At 42.9% G+C, this 20,038-nt stretch overlaps 1 protein-coding gene and 1 pseudogene across 1 annotated transcript in view; one reads left to right on the plus strand and one right to left on the minus strand.

Annotated features, from left to right (window-relative positions):
• The window catches only part of IDO2 (indoleamine 2,3-dioxygenase 2), an 86,659-nt gene that overhangs the window by 53,809 nt on the left and 12,812 nt on the right, over nt 1-20,038 (plus strand). The window contains exons 6-8 of the mRNA XM_002819030.4: nt 2,214-2,228; nt 4,556-4,655; nt 6,402-6,519. Coding sequence (XP_002819076.3) covers nt 2,214-2,228; nt 4,556-4,655; nt 6,402-6,519 — 233 coding nt within the window. The remainder of the gene's footprint in view (nt 1-2,213; nt 2,229-4,555; nt 4,656-6,401; nt 6,520-20,038) is intronic.
• On the minus strand, nt 14,344-14,929 carry LOC129047572 (nuclear transcription factor Y subunit beta-like; annotated as a pseudogene).

Consider the following 20,038-nt stretch of genomic DNA (forward strand, 5'->3'; position numbering starts at 1 on the left):
AGCATGAGTTTTTAACGAACAAGAAATTCAACAAATAGTCAGAATTGGACAGATGATCTAAAATGTTAAATTTTCCTTTCACCTTAATTTTGCAGCCAAATTTATTTCAGCTCTAGATGAAAGAGACAGCACTTTCTTTTGTGGCTGATTACAACAGCTGAAGATTCACTGAGGTTTGATATGAGGAAGAACTTCCTCAGCCATGGGATTGCCAGAGGCGATGATGGGAATCTACTTAAAAGGGTTACATATTCAGTAGACAGGCTAGATTTTAAGATTAATTTATGTGCCCCAGCCGGGCGCAGTTGCTCAGCCCTGTAATCCCGGCACTTTGGGAGGCTGAGGCAGATGGATCACCTGAGGTCAGGAGTTCAAGACCAGCCTGGCCAACATAGTGAAACCCCGTCTCTACTAAAAATACAAAAAAATTAGCCAGGCATGGTGGCGGATGCCTGTAATGCCAGCTACTCGGGAGGCTGAGGCAGGAGAATCGCTTGAACGAAGGAAGTGGAGGTTGCAGTGGGCGAAATCATGCCATTGCACTCCAGCCTGGGTGACAAACTCTGTCTCAAAAAAAAAAAAAATTATGTGCTCCATTGGAAGAAGTGAGATTGGGCCATCTCATCTCTCTCAGGAGCTCTGAGCCCTGGGCGTTTATGTTTTCTGCAATTATGAATTGAGATCCTTGATTAATTATGCTTTAATAATAAAATGGGTGACTACTGAAAGCTGCTGAATCTGGGTAAGAATTTGGATTAAAAAATGTGCATAATTTATTCTGTTCAGTACTGAATATTGAATAAGCTGGATTTATTACTCAAAGAGAAAGACAGAATAAGAGAAGGTTGAAGGGAAAAATGACTGTACTAGAATGGCAGTCAAAAATGCAACAACAGGCAGGTGCAGTGGCTCACGCCTATAATCCCAGCACTTTGGGAGGCCCAGGTGGGCAGGTCACCTGAGGTCAGGAGTTTGAGACCAGCCTGGCCAACATGGCCAAACCCCCTCTCTACTAAAAATACAAAAATTAGCCAGGTGTGGCTGTGGGTGCCTGCAATCCCAGCTACTCAGGAGGCTGAGGCAGGAGAATCACTTGAACCTGGGAGGCAGAGGTTGCAGTGAGCCGAGACTGCACCACTGCACTCCAGCCTGGGCGACAGAGTGAGATCCTATCTCAAAAACAAACAAAACAAAACAAAACAATAACAAAAAAGCTATTAATAGTTTCCTACGAAGTAAGAGTGAAGGGCTAGTTTAATTCCAGAGATGTGGACACAGTCCTGGGTCTCACCAGTTATTCTGCTTGGTAATTATCTTTTGAAGCCTTTTAATATGCCTAGCGCAGAGCTCAGTGCTATGAAGAAATGAAAGAAATGGAAGCAAAGTACTCCCCATGTGGTTAAATAACAAGACACTATATGACAAATGTCAAAGAGTGACTCAAACAATATGTCCTTTAGAATTTCAGAGAAATGACATCAATGCAGGCTTTACAAGTCAGTAAAAATCTTGGTGATGAGGCAGAACTTGATATAAGGCAAATCCTAAAAGTTGAGTAGGAATCAACTAGCTAGAATAAAATGTGGGGTTGTGGTAAATACAAAAATGTAAGACGAGTGAAATAACTTGTTTATTTATTTATTTATTTATTTTCAGAGACGGGGTCTCACTCTGTCTCCCAGGCTGGAGTGCAGTGGCATGATCTCGGCTCACTGCAACCTCTGCCTCCTGGGTTCGAGCAGTTCTCCTGCCTCAGCCTCCTGAGTAGCTGGGATTGCAGGCACCTACCACCACACCCGACTAATTTTTGTATTTTTAGAGAGATGGGGTTTCACCACGTTGGCCAAGCTGATATCGAATCCCCGACCTCATAATCCGCCTGCCTCAGCCTTCCAAAGTGCTAGGATTACAGGCATGAGCCACTGCGCCCGGCCTAATAATATATTAAGATGGCCACAGGCCAAATATTCTGGGGCTGGAATGTGAGTGGAAATGTCGCTCACCCTTTATCACACAGCATCCCATAGTCCAGCCACAACCTGCAGAATTCAAAGTAAGTGTGGATGTGTGTGTGTCTGCAGTGCCTTGCAAACAAGTGTGCATGCCTGTGGACATGTGACCCTAGAAGTTATTAATATATCTGATTTACAAACTGAATTGTTCTTTTCTTTTTTTTCTCTCTTGGTGGTCATCAATAACTGAAATTGGGCTAGATTCCTGGAAATTGGGTAAGTTCTCAGAAATCATTTACACACTTTAGAATCCAGGCCAAATTTAAAATCTTACAATAAAACAAAGAACAAAGCATGCTAAATTATATGTATAGTATAATATCAACCATATAAAATGCATAAAAAATATACTAGAAGGAAATGTGTCTAAAATTCACAGTCTAAAAATTAACAGTGATTGACTCTTCCTTGTATAGATAAGGGAATTTTTTTTACTGTGTTTTCCAGTCTGTACATAATAAAACAAGTAACGTGAAATGCAAACAAAACAAAATGAGACTTTATCAAATTTCAGTAACTCTTTGAAGTTTAATTTTTTTTTTGAGACTTAGTCTTATTCTGTTGCCCAGGTTGGAGTGCAGTGGCATGATCTCGGCTCACTGCAATCTCTGCCTCTGGGTTCAAGGGATTCTCCTGCCTCAGCCTCTTGAGTACCTGAGATTACAGGCACCCACCACCACACCTGGCTAATTTTTGTATTTTTAGTTGAGACAGCGTTTCACTATGTTGGCCAGGCAGGTCTTGAACTCCTGACCTCAGGTGATTGACCCGCCTCGGCCTCCCAAAGTGCTGGGATTGCAGGCGTGAGCCACTCCACCCAGTTGAAGTTTAATGGTTTGAAAAAAATATTTCTCATCTCACTATATCTTCTATGGGAGGCCAGATTGCAGATTGGCTACAGAAAAATCCCTTCAAAAGACCTTGTTATTACATAGACTGGAGCTCATGGGGCAGGTCTGGTCCACACATCCTTAGGCTCTGCTTCTCCTGGAAAACAAAAATAGCCTCTGATCCAGTGTTGCCTCTCCCATCACCAAACCTCAGCTTCTATCACCAAACCTATCAAATAAGAGTGTCCAGTAGAAAAACTGGGCAGATGGGGGCACAGAAAGTGAAGACATCATTTCCCAAGCTAATGTTGCTGCTGGAACAATGTAAGTCTTGACTTTGTCTTGGTTTGGTTTGGTTTGACATTGGTTTGTTTTTCATCTTTGTCTCATGCTTAAAATGTGAAGGGCAAATATGATCCATAGAGTTAAGGTTTTAGGTTTTGTAGATGTTTTACTCCATTTAAATGACAGCAGATCACTTAGAAATGATTCCTCTGTAACAGCCTTCCAGATCCCATTCGATTGTACAGCATTGAGATAGATAGATAGATAGATAGATAGATAGATGGAATTTGGCTCTGTGTTCCCACCCATATCTCATGTCAAATTGTAACCCCCACATGTCAGGAGAGGGACCCAGTGGGAGGTGACAGGATCATGGGGGTGGATTTCCCCAATGCTATTCTCATGATAGTGAGTGAGTTCTCACAATATCTCATTATTATTATTATTATTGCAACAGAGTCTCACTCTATCACCCAGGCTGGAGTGCAGTGGCATCATCTCAGCTCACTGCAACCTCTTGCCTCAGTCTCCTGTATAGCTGGGATTACAGGCATGCCCTGCCACGCCCAGCTAATTTTTGTATTTTTAGTAGAGACGGAGTTTCACCATGTTGGCCAGGCTGATCTCGAACTCCTGACCTCAGGTAATCTGCCTACCTCGCTCTCCCAAAGTACTGGAATTACAGGTGTGAGCCACTGCACCTGGCCAGTTCTCACAAGATCTGATGGTTTAAAAGTGTGGCACTTCCCCCCACCTCCTGCCGCCATGTAAGATGCTTGCTTACCCTTCCACCATGATTGAAAAGTTTCATGAGGCCTCCTAGCCATGCTTCCTGGTAAGCCTAAGGATCTCTGAGTCAATTACACCTCGTTTCTTTATAAATTACCCAGTCTCAGGTAGTTCTTTATAGCAGTGTGAGAATGAACTAATACACATATAAACGGATTAGAAGCAGCACTGGCCTGAGTTGTGAAACTCTTCCTAGCCTGGTCCTGTGATTAGCTGGCTATATGACCTTGGACAAGCTGCTTTGCTTCTCTGGGCCATAGTTTCATACCTGTAAAAAAAGGGCATGGACTTAGCTGTTGCCTGGGTCTGTCTAGCCCTGTGGAGAATCAGCTACATCTCTTACTAGGAACTTCTCATTCAGCCAGTTATTCCACCGTGGAGATGGTCCAGGACCATCAGGGCCATGCTAGACATTGGGAGGCTGCCTGTCAGGTGAACATGAGATTGAACTTATCTGTTCTCTTTCCTCCCTGAATGTTGCTGAAGGTAGATGCCCATCCTCAGGGCTGTCTTATGGAGAGGAAATAGTTGTGCAGTGATTCCACACTGCAGTTATCTAACTCGGCAGGGACCTCTGGGCAGTGAGTACTCACGGTACAGTCTCCACACCTCTAACCATGTGCTCCTCTCCTTCCCAAGGAACCTGGAGACCATCATCTCATTTCCTGGGGGAGAGAGCCTGCATGGTTTTATACTGGTGACTGCTTTGGTGGAGAAAGCAGCAGTGCCTGGGATAAAGGTATCTTCTCACTTGATAGCACCTTTTCTTTTTAAATGAGCTTGAGCTTTACTTCCCACTCAGTGCCTTTCCTGCAGTGGACTTCTCAATACAAATGAACATAGACCTTGTCCTGCTTAGTTCAAGTCTGAGAGAAGAGATCTAAGCTCTAGGCCACCAGATTTGCTCCCTTTTCTCAATTCCTATAAAACTTGGAATGGACCTTTTGTCCATTCAACAAACAGGCATTGTTTTGGGCAATGGGAAATTGGATCGAATGAGACAGACATTTTCCCAGCCCTGACAGAAGCTTATGATGGATACAGTGGATGAAGATGGATTAACGTGGATTATAGGTGTGAGCCACTGCACCGGGCCTCAAACTGGAAATTCTTCAGGAGTCAGACAGGTACCAGGAAGGCTGAATAGAAGACAACAGTGATGCAGCCTGTGATCAGCTACAGCATTAATACCCTGCCTAAAAATATTTCAGTTAGATTTCTGCCTTCGCTCTGTTACTCAGGCCAGAGTGCAATGGCGTGGTTTTAGCTCACTGCAACCTCCGCCTCCCAGGTTCAAGTGATTCTCCTCCCTCAGCCTCCCAAGTAGCGCACGCCACCACACCTGGCTAATTTTTGTATTTTTAGTAGAGACAGGGTTTCACCATGTTGGTCAGGCTGGCCTTGAACTCCTGACCTCATGATCCGCTTGCCTCAGCCTCCCAAAGTGCTGGGATTACAGGTGTGAGCCACCCTGCCCAGGCAACACTACCTCCCTTGATAAGCATATGTTGAGCACCTACTGTGTAGGGTGACCCATTGCTGGTATATTATAGCGCTTTCTTTCTCTCTCAGTAGTTAAACTCCATGGTTACTTTAGTTCTCATCCATGTGTTTAGTCCATTGGAAGATACAGAATCAAATATCGGCCTTCCAAGTGTAGTTCAGATGAAGTAGAGACTCAAGGAAGACAAGGAGGTCTTCCCAGCAGAGGGGATTCTAGAGCTGGGGACTCTGTAGAATCTGTCTGTGTATTAGTCCATTTTCACACTGCTATAAACATACTACCTGAGACTGGGTAATTTATAAAGGAAAGAAGTTTAATTGACTCATAGTTCTGCATGGATGGGGAGGCCTCAGGAAACTTACAACCATGGAGGAAAGTGAAGGGGAAGCAAGAACCTCTTCACAAGGCAGCAGGAGAGAGAGAGCAAAGGGGGGAGCTGCCAAACACTTTTATACCATCAGATTTTGTGAAAACTCTCCCTCGTATCATGAGAACAGTATGGGAGAGCCCACCCCTGTAATTCAATCACCTCCCACCAGGTCCCTCCATCAGCGTGTGGGGATTACAATCCAAGATGAGATTTGGGTGGGGACACAGAGCCAAACCATTTAAATCTGACTTTATATGAGAGCTTCGGAGCAAGAATGCCCCAGTTGGAGATGCAGAAGTAGAACTGATCATAACATGTGACAAATCCGAGAGAAGAAAAGAGTAAAATAATAGTACTCAGGCCCTTGGGAGGTATAAGAAGTAACAGCCAGACGAAATTCCAGAAACACTTACCTAGGGGTCTGTCTGGGAGGTCCCCAGGGAGCTTCTGGCTGTCAGGCCGACCCCACAGTGGATCTAGCTTAGGATGTTCCCAGGAAGCTCTGACAAACTGTCCAGTCCTTCCCTAGGTTCCCATAGTATGAGGCTTATTCTGCCTGCATGGACTTCAAGGGAGTGCTAATAAGTTGTGTACATGAATCTCATCCCCAGGCTCTTGTTCAGGCCACGAATGCTATCTTGCAGCCCAACCAGGAGGCCCTGCTCCAAGCCCTGCAGCAACTGAGACTGTCTATTCAGGACATCACCAAAACCTTAGGACAGATGCACGGTAAGATGCTTCCGAAGCTCCTGAAGGATCCCCCAGGGGTCCTGGACTCTGCTTGGAGGAAGAGGGCCTGGAGACCAGGCATGTCCTGAAAGGGGTGATAATACATTCATCCACCAGATGATGCTGGTGGACTATCTTTGTTTTAGGTTAAACACATATTATCTTGGAGAGCTATTGTCACAGCTTTGTATTCTCCCTCTCCTTTATATTCTCCCGTGATTAAGATGGTTTCCCTTCTGCAGTGGCCAGATATTTCTTAGGCATGTTGAGGTCTTGCCTGAAGCTTGAGAGGAGGGGATGGGATGCACAGTAATGTTGGTCGCACGTGCCCCATCCTGCAGTGTTAGGTACTGCAGAGCAGGTTGTCTACACTCTGTAATGCCCCTTTTATTCCAACCCCCTCTGTTGGTTCCTGAGATGTCTGACCTTGGTTTTAAGCCTTGTCTAAAGGATGGCCTGTGCTCCCTTTCTGTAGCTAGGGCAGGCTGAGTTGTCAAAGGTAGGAAACTTGTCAGAATCAAAATGGAGTCACTTGTGTTGAAGAAAAATTTTTAAACCTTGACAAATAGAGCTGGGCAAGGCTACAAAGAGAGAGCTCCCATGTGTAAATGCCTGATAACAAAATCTTTTCCAAAGGACTGAAAAAATTACCACCTTGCACAAAGGCCATCACAACCTTACACACACAAAAAAATACTTACACAACAACATCTGCCCAGCAACTGCCTTTCCAACATTGGCCTTGTGCCACCCTTTTTATTGGTGCTCATAGCCAAGGTTAATGATCTCAAAACAGTTACGTAATTGTCTTCATTTTTCCTTTAAAAACCTTTGTCTTCCTTTATCTCTCTGAATACCCACATGGTTTATTATGGCACACGTATTCCCATTGCAATGCCCTATTCCAGAATAAATATCGGTTTCCATTAGGGAGCCTCTCCCTGTTAATCTGGTTAACACAGGCATGGTCAGTTACGGGGCCCAACCTTCCTGGACCGGTTACATCTTATTCTGGTTACTGCATTCAGTTTCCAACATCTGGGAGGCTCTTCAAATTCTTTTCTCAGAGGAATCTGAAGAATGTATGTGTTTAGGAGGATGTGAGAGAGGAGCGTGGTTTCTTAACAAGAGAAAATCAGAGTCTAAGTATCATTTTCACTGAATCTTGCTTCCCTGTAGGAAAGAAAGATTCTGGGAAAAGAGAGTGTTTACAAGAAGCAGGACAGGAGGGAGGGAGGAAGACGCTAGGTACTGCCAAGCTTTATTATCTTGTATTAAATAAGTAAATATAATATGTCATCCCAGCCTCTCAGCACTAGCAAAAATCTATCTGAAATCATAGGATTAGGTTATCCACTTCCTGGTTTTATATTTTATATTTGTATTTTCTCTATTTCCTTGAATTTTAATTTTAAAGCCCTCATGATGGCATCAGTAGGTCTTCTGCCAAACAACTCCCTTAAGTAGTATGGTGACTTTGCCAAGCTGAAATGAGATGAGATGTGTTTTAGCTTTGCCGAGAAAGCCTGAACCCATCACTTAGGATATCAAGGCTATTAGGGAGATAGTACAGGTGTCTTCAGATCACATGGATGAGCAAAAGGAAGTAATTTTGGAAGAGAAACCTTCCACCAGGTCCCACTGCATATAGCAGTAAGATGGTGCATGCAGTGTCTAACTGTCACAGACTTTCCTAGGGCTCACTTTCAGACTCACTTTTTTTTTTTTTCGTGAGATGGAATCTCATTCTATCACCCAGGCTGGAGTGCAGTGGCGCGATCTTGGCTCACTGCAACCTCTACCTCCCAGTTTCAAGCGATTCTCTTGCCTCAGTCTCCCTAGTAGCTGGGATTATAGGCATGCACCACCACACCCGGCTAATTTTTGTATTTTTAGTAGAGATGGGTTTCGCCATGTTGGCCAGGCTGGTCTCGAACTCCTGACCTCAGGTGATCTGCCCACCTCAGCCTCCCAAAGTGCTGGGATTACAGCCGTGAGCCACTGCGCCCAGCCCAGACTCACTTCTTAGGCCCAGGCCAACATGCTGTGCTCTCCTGCTCAGCCTTTGCAGGAGGTCTCATCGTCTGAGGAGGTCCCAGGGCTACCGCCCTTGTTTTCTCAAAAGGCACATTTTCCCACACAGACATAATTTCGTTTCAATGTTTTACTCCTAGTCACATTCATCTATGTGGAGAAATAGCTGAATGGATTGGACTGTGTTTTCTAAAGATGGCCCCATGCCATCCTGCACGTTCCTCCACAGCGTGGCCTGGGCATTTCTTTCAACCAGGGGTGGACTCTGTGCCCCTACTTGTGATGTATGTGTCGCCAATAGAATGTAGTAGAGGGGATAGCACAGACTTCTGAGGCAAGACTAGAAAAGGTGATGCAGGTTCAACCTTGTGTCCTGAGCCACTAGGTAAAAAGTCCACCTACCCTGAGACCACTCTGCTGGGCAAACGACACAGGCAAACCACATCAAAGAGCCATGTGTGGGTTCCCCAGTTGGCTTCTGCCCAGGAGTGAAGGGCCTTCAGATGGTTCTAGGCTCCCACCCCAACTTATGTCCTGTCTTGAAGTCTTCCCAACTGAGGCACCAGCCACTGTGGAGCAGAGACAAGCCGTTGCCACCTTGTCCTGCCCAGATTCCCCATCAGCAGAATATAGTGGTTGTTTCACACCGCTACGTTTGGAGTGGTTTCTATGCAGCAATAGTAACCACAAGAAATAAAGTTATAAAAATAGTAACAAACACTAGAAACTGCAAGATTTAAGGAATCACATGAACGCTCTAGTTATTGTCTCTGGTTTGTAATGATAAACTTTCTTCTGCATGATAAATAGAGCTTGGCTGGACTTTTTCCCTCTGCTTCCATTCCCGAAAATGGAGCATACCAAACAAGCTTTAGCAAGAGTCACGAGCTCTAATCCCTTCATCCATAAATACTTCCTTTCCAGGCACGTAGACCCCTTCTCACTCAGGGCTGAGTAGAAAATGCCTGTTGCAGACTGCAGTGGCGTTTTGGAGAGCCACCCTCCTGGTACCTGAGTCACTAGTCCTTTGCCCAGCTTTTCTCAGTTTTGTACAGTGCTCACTTCTGAGTGGAAGACAGAACCAGCCCAGTCTATTTTCATAATCTGCCCCCATAAGGCAGAAGTCCATACGGTACTAGAAACAACCATATCTATGTCAGCCTGCCACTGCCTGCTGCCTGTCAACTGTGCGTGTCTGCAGGAGCTGCATCCAGTCCTTCTTTGGAGTTGGTTTCCAGCAACTCAGCCAGGTCTAAGCCTTCTGACTCATTGGAAGGTTAAACTATTTTCAGACTTTCAAGTGTTGAGATTATTAAGACATGTTCATTTTTTCTTCTTCTTTTTTTGGCATGCTTACTGATCTCCCCTGTTCTCTAGGAAGTAATGTTCTTCTCTGAAAAGGTGAAGGATATTTTTCTCCCCAAAAAGCCATGGAAATGTTTGCCTTTATTTACTTCCAAATTAACAGAATTTCCAGCTTTTGCTTGACCCATTGGCGCATTGGCACTGTTAAGAATTTTTTCTTTTAGCAGTAATGAGGAGTCGAAGGGTTTCTTCCTGACAATTTAGTGTATGCATTTAAATCAGGTTTCTTTTTGAGTAAATTGGGGCTAAGCTGTAGTGTGAACTTCTGCTACTGTTCCTTTCTCATTAGTTCACTTGATTTCATGGAAGGAATTTTCCATCTTAGCCTGTGAACTTATTTTGTCTAACTCAATTGGAAAGTAATTAACACTGAGATTCTTCTTTAATAAATTCTATATGATAATGAAATCATACAAACATTTCTTTATTTTTCTTTTTGACCTAGAAAAGATGTTCACAGGTCAGACATGGTGGCTCAAGCCTGTAATCGCAGCACACTGAGAGGAAGAGGCGGGTGGATCACATGAGGTCAGGAGTTCAAGGGCAGGGTAGCCAACATAGTGAAACCCCATCTCTAGTAAAAACACAAAAATTAGCTGGGCATGGTGGCACATGCCTGTAATCCCAGCTACTCAGGAGGCTGAGGCAGGAGAATCACTTGAACCTGGGAGGTGGAGGTTGCAGTGAGCCTAGATCCTGCCACTGCACTCCAGCCTGGGCGATAGAGTGAGACTCTGTCCCCAAAAAAATAAATAAATAAAAGATGTTCACAATATATTGTTAAGTGAAAAAAGCAGGCTACATAACTTGCATAATATGAGTGCATTTTAATAAAAATATACATATTTAGCAATATAAAAGGACAAATTATATTTATTAAAATATTTACATTGATTATTTCAACACAGAGGATGATAGTTGATTTTGCTTAACTTCTTCCCTCCTTCTTTTCAATTTGAATTTTCTATAATGAAGATTGTTTCTTTTTCTTTCTTTTTTTTTTTTTTTGAGATGGAGTCTCGCTCTTGTTGCCCAGGCTGGGGTGCAATGGCGCCATCTCGGCTCACCACAACCTCTGCCTCCCAGGTTTCAGTGATTCTTCTGCCTCAGCCTCCCGAGTAGCTGGGAATATAGGCATGTGCCACCACACCCGGCTAATTTTTTGTATTTTTAGTAGAGACGGGGTTTCTCCATGTTGGTCAGGCTGGTCTCGAACTCCTGACCTTAGGTGATGTGCCCACCTCGGCCTCCCAAAGTGCTGGGATTACAGGCATGAACCACCGCGCCTGGCCTGATTATTTTTTAAATAGGGTTAGAAAGTGAGGAAGTTACTAAACTCCGATTAGCCCAAATATGCCCCTAGAGGGTCCTTCTGGCAGAGTAAATGTCTCTGTTCAGCCTGAATCTGGGAAATTGTTCCTACCTTATAAACTGGAGTATCCTTCAGAAATGACATTCACTTAAACTTCCTTTTAGGCAGACTGCATAATAGCAATTTTTGATATTAACCATTTTAAAAAAACCTTCAGATTAATTAACACCAAAAGAATAATTGAGAAAATACAAATCCTCACTTTAAAAAAGAAACAACCAAAGTAAATACTAAAAGATTATATGATGTTATATTATCTAAGCTTGGTTTACTGCAAAGATCAAGAGCACACTAGTAGTTGACGGCCTCTATTCACACTGTTCATAGCCCTCACTCGCTTCTCCAGCCATTCACTCACCCATGCAAAAGGTCTGTACACACAATGATGCCTGATGGTATAATAGGAATCTTAACATTTCAATTAAAAGGCAAAATGAGGACATTTACCATCAGCCTATAAAATTCTTTTTCTTCTTCTTCTTCTTTTTTTTTTGAGATGGAGTCTTGCTCTGTTGCCCAGGCTGGAGTGCAGTGGCGTGATCTCCACTCACTGCAACCTCTGCCTCCCAGATTCAAGTGATTCTCCTGCCTCAGCCTCCCAAGTAAGTGGGATTACAGGTGCATGCCACCACGCCTGGCTAATTTTTGTATTTTTACTAGGGATGGGGTTTCACCATGTTGGCCAGGCTGGTCTCTAACTCCTGACCTCAAGTGATCCACCTGCCTCGGCCTCCCAAAGTGCTGAGTGTGGGCGGCAAGCCACCCAGGTGCCAAGGCAAGAGGCAGAGGGCACGAGCTGTTCCAGTATAATGAAGAAAATATATAGAATAAGAACAGTTATACTAGAAATAGATTATAGATATGATTACATATGAATATCATTCTTCATTAGTTTGTAGCACTACTCTTTATTCCAGTATTATAATAATCTTTGCTCTACAATTATAACCTAGGAAAAACCAGGCCATACAGACATAGGAGCTAAAGGGACAGGGTGAGAAGTGACCAGAAGACAAGAGTGTGAGCCTTCTGTTATGCCCAGACAGGGCCACTAGAGGGCTCCTTGGTCTAGCGGTAACGCCAGCGTCTGGGAAGATGCCCGTCGCCTAGCGGACCATGGTCTAGTGGTAGCGTCAGTGCCTAGAAAAGGCACTCGTTTTAAATATACTTTTTATTTTTGTTTAATCTTCCCTGATTTCCTATAGATCTGAGATATGTCATGCTTATTTTCATTGCTATATAAAAATCTCAATAAACTTTATACATAAGAGTAAAAAAAAAAAAAAAAAAAAGGCACTCTTTACTTAGCAGACCGGGAAAGGGAGTCTCCCTTTTCCCCGGGGAGTTAGAGAAGACTATGCTCCACCACCTCTTGTGGAGGGCCTGACATGAGTCAGGCCTGCCTGCAGTCATCTGGAGGCCTAACCGTCTCCCTGTGATGCTGTGCTTCAGCGGTCACGCTCCCAGTCTGTTTTCATGTTCCACCCTGAACACCTGACTCCGCCTTTTAGATAGCAGTAGCAGAATTAGTGAAAGTACTAAAAGTCTTTGAAATGCAGAAGTAATGGTGTAAGCTGTCGCCTCTCTCTCTCCGCTTCAGCTGCCGAACAGGGAAGGGGGTCCCCTGTCCAGTGGACACGTGACTTGCGTGACTTTACCTGTCATTGGAGACGACTCACACTCCTTACCCTGCCCCTTGCCTTGTATCTGATAAATAACAGCGCAATCTGGCATTCGGGGCCACTACCGGTCTCCGCATCTTGGTGGTAGTGGTCCCCCGGGCCCAGCTGTCTTTTATTCTATCTCTTTGTCTTGTGTCTTTATTTCTACCATCTCTCATCTCCGCACACGAGGAGAAAAACCCACAGACCCTGTAGGGCTGGCCCTTAGAGCTGGGAATTACAGGCATGAGCCACCGCATCCAGCCTAAAATTCTTCTGAAGTTTACTGTAGTACTTGAAGATATGGTTTGAAAAAAAATTATGCTAAATGAAAGGGCACCATTTTATAAGCACTAGAACTACGTTAAACTTAAATGAATTCCAACACTCTTAATAATGTAACTCAAAAACAAGTCTAGTGTTAACAAAAGCTCCAATAACTAAAACTACGTTAACAGGCACAATGAACATTGTAAACACTGCTAATCGGCACTAAGTTTAATAGGGCAGACAATATTTGCTTCTGCATTCACACTTACTCAGTTACACTGTTGAAAAATGATGCTGCTCAAGCTATGAATGCTTTACAAAAGAAATCATTTTAATAAATACAGTAAATGCTAAAACTCTAGCTAAACTATCATGCAAGATATATAACCAAGACAAATACAAATTTGTAACACAAGCAACTTGCATTCAAAATGAACTCTACCATTATATTTTATTAAAAGGGCAGACTTTATGAATTAACCCCGCTGCTTCCTGAATTACAAAAGTGGCATGACTCAATATGAAAATAAGAAACTGTCTACAAATTTCTGACAGTAATAAATTGTAATATACAATATATGCAGGAGTCTTACAGAAGAATAAACTCTCGTAGGAAATAAAAATATTTTATACTTTTAAAATCCAAAGTAAAAAAAAAAATCATTGCCAGATGCGGTGGCTCATGCCTGTAATCCAAGCACTTTGGGAGGCCGAGGCAGGATCGCTTGAACCCAGGAGTTTGAGACCAGCCTGGGCAACATAGCAAAACCCCATCTCTACAAAAAAATACAAAAATTAGATGGGAATGGTGGTGAGCGCCTGTGGTTCCAGCTACCCAGGAGGCTGAGGTGGGAGGATGCACCTCGAGGATGCACCTCAAGGCTGCAATGAGCCAAGGTCACACCATTTCACTGAACCCTGAGGACAGAGTGAGACCCTGTCTCAATAAATAAATAAATAAATAAATATCATTTATGAAAAAGATTCTTTAGTCAGAATTAACACCTCAACTAGCCAAACATCAGGAAGTTACATTACAGCTGCTTAATATACAAAGGGACACTTTTTCACCAGTCATTTTCTTCTGATATTTCTATTCCAGAATCACACAGTCTCACTTCCCTACACTCCCCATCCCATCATTTCTTCAGAGCATGGAAAGAGAATTTGTTGAACACCAGAAATCTCTTGCTATGGTGGTACATAAGTCATAACATTTGTTGTTACCCAGCAGCAGGTATGAAGCCGGCTGGTGACTGGCTAGCAAATGCCTATTCTGTAAGCTCTTCACTTAGCCCATCTGTAGCTCTGACTTCTCCACCAATTCCCTTCTCTCCTTTCACAGACTTTCTGAGTTTTTGAGGGATAATTTTAGAGGTTCCACATAACTGTCAAAGCCTATGGTAGACATGGCAAAGAGAAGATCCTCTCCACTGGCCATTTCCATTTCTCTTGGAGGCATCTTTCACTTGCCTCGGGGGTTATAAAGCTGATGAACACACGTACACATTCTTTAACACTTTCTTGGGCATTTCCCATTTGAGATATGGCATGTTTCATTATCCTAGTGACATGTGCAATCAAAAAATGTATGTTTTGTTCTCTGCAACTTTCTTTTGAAAAATGTATTTTTGAACAAAATATACATTTTTTGTATCTTCGTGACCATTCATGCTGTCGTCACTGTCATCATGAGGCTGTATAACATAATGACTCCTCCAGTGCAGTCTTCGGAAATTCCCAGTGCAGAAGCACGTGTCATACAGCAGTCCCCATTCATCTCCAGTGCAGCTCTGGCTGGCTCCCATGTCTGATCAGCTGTTTGGTTGGACAGAAAATGACTGCAAGAGAACCAGTTCCAGTGTGGAGCTCTGTTTCCAGGACTCAGACTCCCCTCCATCCATGTTAATGCTTTTTTTCTTCTTCTTCTGTTTTTTTTTTTTTTTTTTTTTTTTTTTGAGAGAGTCTCATTCTGTCACCCAGGCTGGAGTGCAATGGTATGATCTCGGCTCACTGCAACCTCTGCCTCCCCGGTTCAAGCAATTGTCGTGCCTCAACCTCCCGAGTAGCTGAGATTATAGGTGCGCACCACCACACCCCACTAATTTTTTTGTATTTTTAGTAGAGATGGGGTTTTGCCATGTTGCCAAAGTTGGTGTCAAACTCCTGAGCTCAGGAAATCCACCTTCCTCAGCCTCCCAAAGTGCTAGGATTACAGGAGTGAGCCACCATGCCCAGCCCCATGTTAATGCTTCTAAAGTTTGTCCTCACTCCTTTAGAAATTCCTTCTGAACATCCTTTAAGACTTCCTCTAGTGAGTGTCTGCTGGTGGTAAACTCTCCCCTCTAAAAGTTGCCTTATTTCTCCTCAATTCCTGAAGGATATTTTTGCTAGCAGCTATATTCTTTTGGATGTTGAATATATCAGTACAAAAGCTTCTGGCTTCCATGGTTGCTATTGAGATGTTAGCTGTCGGTTTATCTTTCTCCCCTGACTACGTGTACCTCTTTCTCTGTATCTGTCTACTTTTTGGGTTGCTCAGTTTATTGGTCTTGGGCTTCATTCTGCTTCTTCTTCTTTTTTTTTTTTTTGAGACGGAGTCTTGCTGTGTTGCCCAGGCTGGAGTGCAGTGGTGCAATCTTGGCTCAATGCAACCTCTGCCTCTCGGTTCAAGTGATTCTCCTGCCTCAGCCTACCGAGTAGCTGGGATTACAGGCACCTGCCAACACACCAGACTAAGTTTTGTACTTTTAGTAGAAATAGGATTTCACCATGTTGGCCAGGCTGGTCTCAAACTCTTGACCTCAGGTGATCCACCCACCTTGGTCTCCCAAAATGCTAAGATTACAGGCCTGAGCCACCATGCCCGGCCACAATTTTTATTTTTACAGGCTCCTGCCAACATGCCCAACTAATTTTTGTATTTTTAGTAGAAACAGGATTTTACCACGTTGGCCAGGCTGGTCTCAAACTCTTGACCTCAGGTGATCCACTGCCTTGGTCTCCCAAAGTGCTAGGATTACAGGCATGAGCCACCACACCTGGCCAAAATTGTTAAACTTTTTATTTTCTTCCTCAAGAGGATGAGAAGAAAGGTCAATTGTAAGCTTTAGAAGTCTTGCCCAATAGCCAATCTGAGAATATTCTCCATAAACATTCACCAGAGGCAGCCAGTGACCATGGGTTGCTTTTGGTGAGAGGAATTGATTGTTGGAGTCAGGAACGGGAGGAAAGCATACTTCTCATTAGCTACCTTGTTGAACTTTGTAAATTGTGTGCCAAATGCATGTCTTACCTAGACTTCATAAATTAAATAATTTCTTTAAAAATAATCAAAGATAATTTTTTAAAGACATTTAATTTAAGGTGATTATAAAACATCCAGTATACTTTCACTATTAAAAAAGTAAGTATTCCTGTCCGGGCTTGGTGGGTCACATCTGTAATCCCAGGACTCTGGGAGGCCGAGGCGGGCGGATCATGAGGTCAAGAGATTGAGACCATCCTGGCCAATATGGTGAAACCGTGTCTCTCCTAAAAATACAAAAATTAGCTGGGCATAGTGGCATGCCTATAGTCCCGGTTACTCAAGAGGCTGAGGCAGGAGAATCTCTTGAACCCGGGAGGTGGAGGTTGCAGTGAGCCGAGATCGCGCCACTGCACTCCAGCCTGGCAACAGAGGGAGACTCCGTCTTAAAAAAAAAAAGTATTCCTAAACAACATATTATCATGATCTATTATTTTGTCTTGTATGGGTTTGAACCTTGTCTAAAAAGAATTAAAATGTATGAATTTCTTCCTGCAATTTTGCTATTTCACTAAGGGTCATTCACATTGGTCATATAGACATAGCACATTTTCACCGCGATATAGCATCATTTTGTACAAATAGACTACAATTTACTTATTCTGCACTTATTTCTGTTTGTTTGTTTTGAGTTTGTTTGTTTTGCTATGAAAAGCGATGTCATTACATATATTCATGCCCATAGCTACAAGTTTACGTGGTTCAGGTTTTCTGTAGGGTGGACACCAGGGAGTTGAATTGTTCAACAGGACTGTACATGCATCTTTAATTTTATTGGCCAACACCAAATTGTTCTTCACAATGTTTGAACTAAGTTGAAATTCCACCTCCCCATCACATTTAGTGTTGTCAACTTCATTTCTTCATTCACTAATTCATTCATTCAGTCTTTTATTTGTTTATTGCCAGTCTGATAGGTGTATAATGGTGCTTCATCATGGTTTTACTTTGCATTTCTCTGATTTCCTTTTTAAATTTTTTAAAAATTATTTTTATGTAGAAACAAGGTCTTGCTACATGGCCCAGGCTGGTCTTGAACTCCTGGCTTCAAATGATCCTCCCACCTTGGCCTTTCGAAGTACTGAGATTGATTGTAGGCGTGTGCCACTGTGGCCAGCTGATTTCCCTGATTTCTGATGAGTTAACAATCTCCTCTTTCTCTCTCTCTCTCTCTCTGTGTATACAGGTACTCACCATTCATGCCTATTTTCTGTAAAATATGTGTCTTTCCTCGTTTTTTTTTTTTTTTTTTTTTTGAGGCAGAGTCTCGCTCTGTTGCAGGCTAGAGTGCAGTGGTGCGATCTTGGCTTACCACAACCTCCACTTCCCGGGTTCGAGCAATTCTCCTGCCTCAGCCTTCAGAGTAGCTGGGACTACAGGCGTGCACCACCATGCCCAGCTAATTTTTGTATTTTTAATAGAGATTGGGTTTCACTATGTTGGCCAGACTGGTCTCAAACTCTTGACCTTTTGATCTGCCTGCCTCGGCCTCCCAAAGTGCTGGGATTACAGGAGTGAGCCACTGCGCCCAGTAATTAGGCTTTTATCTTACTTGTTTTTTTTAATGTTTTTTGTACACTCTGAAGGCTGATTTTTGTTAATTGTATGTGTTGCATTTTTTATGGTTTGTCTTACGCCTTTTGAAAGTAAAAGTTCTTAATTTAAATATAGCCAACCTGTAAATCATTTGTGAAAGTCTGTGGTTTAAGAGGTCTTGAATAAGAAATTATCCCATCATCATAAGTCATAAATACTTTTTTGTTGTTGTTGAGACAGAATCTCGCTTTGTTGTCCAGGCTGGAGTGCAGTGGCTCGATCTCAGCTCACTGCAACCTCTGCCTCCTGGGTTCAGCAATTCTCCTGCCTCAGCCTCCCAAGTAGCTGTGATAATAAGCATGTGCCACCACATCAGTCTAATTTTTGTATTTTTAGTGGAGACAGGGTTTCATCATGTTGGCCAGGCTGGTCTCAAACTCCTGACTTCAAGTGATCCACCTGCCTCAGCCTCCCAAAGTGCTGGGATTATAGGTGTGAACCACTATGCCTGGCCCATAAATACATTTTTATGTATTTTCTTCTAAAGCTGTTTTGTCTTTCACTTTTTAGTTTTTAATTCACATATAATTACTACTTGCTACTTATAATTATCTGTAAGTAGTATGAGATAAGAAATAAATTATATTTCCCTCCTATGGATAAGCACAAACCTGCAGTATTAGCACAGTCTTGTGTCAGATTTTCTAAAATGAATGGATGTGTTTTCTAGGCTCTCTGTTCTGTTTCATTATCTGTCTTTTCCTGCAACGATATCATCTGCCTTAAAAACTCTAGCCTTGTGGTATTCCTCATTTTCAAGTAGAGCAAATCCTGTCACCTTGCTTTTCTCCTCCAGCATCGCTTGTGCTATCCTGGACTAAGACCTTCATATAGACTGTTAGAATCATCTAGCCAAGTTCCATTTTAAAAATCTATGTTGCAGCTGGGTGCAGTGGCTCACACCTGTAATCCCAGTACTTTGGGAGGCCAAGGAGGGCGGATCACTTGAGGTCAGGAGTTGGAGACCAGCCTGACGAAACCCCGTCTCTACTAAAAATACAAAAATTAGCTGGACATTAGGCACTTGAATTCTAGCTACTCAGGAGGCTGAGGCAGGAGAATCTCTTGAACCTGGCAGGTGGGGGATACAGTGAGCCGTGATCATGCCACTGTACTCCAGCCTAGGTGACAGAGTGAGGCTCCATCTCCAAAAATAAATAAATAAATAAAATAAAATATCCACGTTGGAAATTTTGTTCAAATTTTATTAAATGTCTACATTAATTTGGAGAAAAATGACTTGATTTTGATTATCTATTCAATATTTCTGTATTATGAATAAGGCCAAAAGAGAGGCAGAGAATAGCATAAAATAACTAAAATTCCTGGGTAAACCACCTCAGATCATTTCTTCATATTGCTCAATATTCTTTTGTCACATGGCCTGAAATATATCCAGACAGAGAACTCTTCTCTTCAATACATTTCTTCTTTTAGGTATTCATATTGAGTTTTCCTGTCCATGAACATGGTATAAGAGAGTATATCCCTTTGGGAGGCCAAGGCGGGTGGATCACCTGAGGTCAGGAGTTCGAGACCAGCCTGGCCAACATGGCAAAATCCCATCTCTACTAAAAACCCAAGAATTAGCCAGGTGTGGTGACACATGCCTGTAGTCCCAGCTACTCAGGATGCTGAGGCAGGAGAATTGCTTGAACCCAGGAGGCGGAGGTTGCAATGAGCCAAGATCATGCCATTGCACTCCAGCCTGGGTGACAGAGCGAGATTCCATCTCAAAAAATAAATAAATAAAATAAAACAAATGAGAAAAAGAGACTATATCCTTTCATTTACTAGTTTTTCTTCAATTTCTTTCAAGCTAAAGGGCTTACCTATCTTCTGCTTTATTCACAGTTACTTGATATTTTTGTTTCTAATAAATATGGTGTTTTTCTATTTAACTGCCTCTTACCT

Source organism: Pongo abelii, chromosome 7 (assembly GCF_028885655.2).
Source record: "Pongo abelii isolate AG06213 chromosome 7, NHGRI_mPonAbe1-v2.0_pri, whole genome shotgun sequence".
NCBI lineage: Eukaryota > Metazoa > Chordata > Mammalia > Primates > Hominidae > Pongo > Pongo abelii.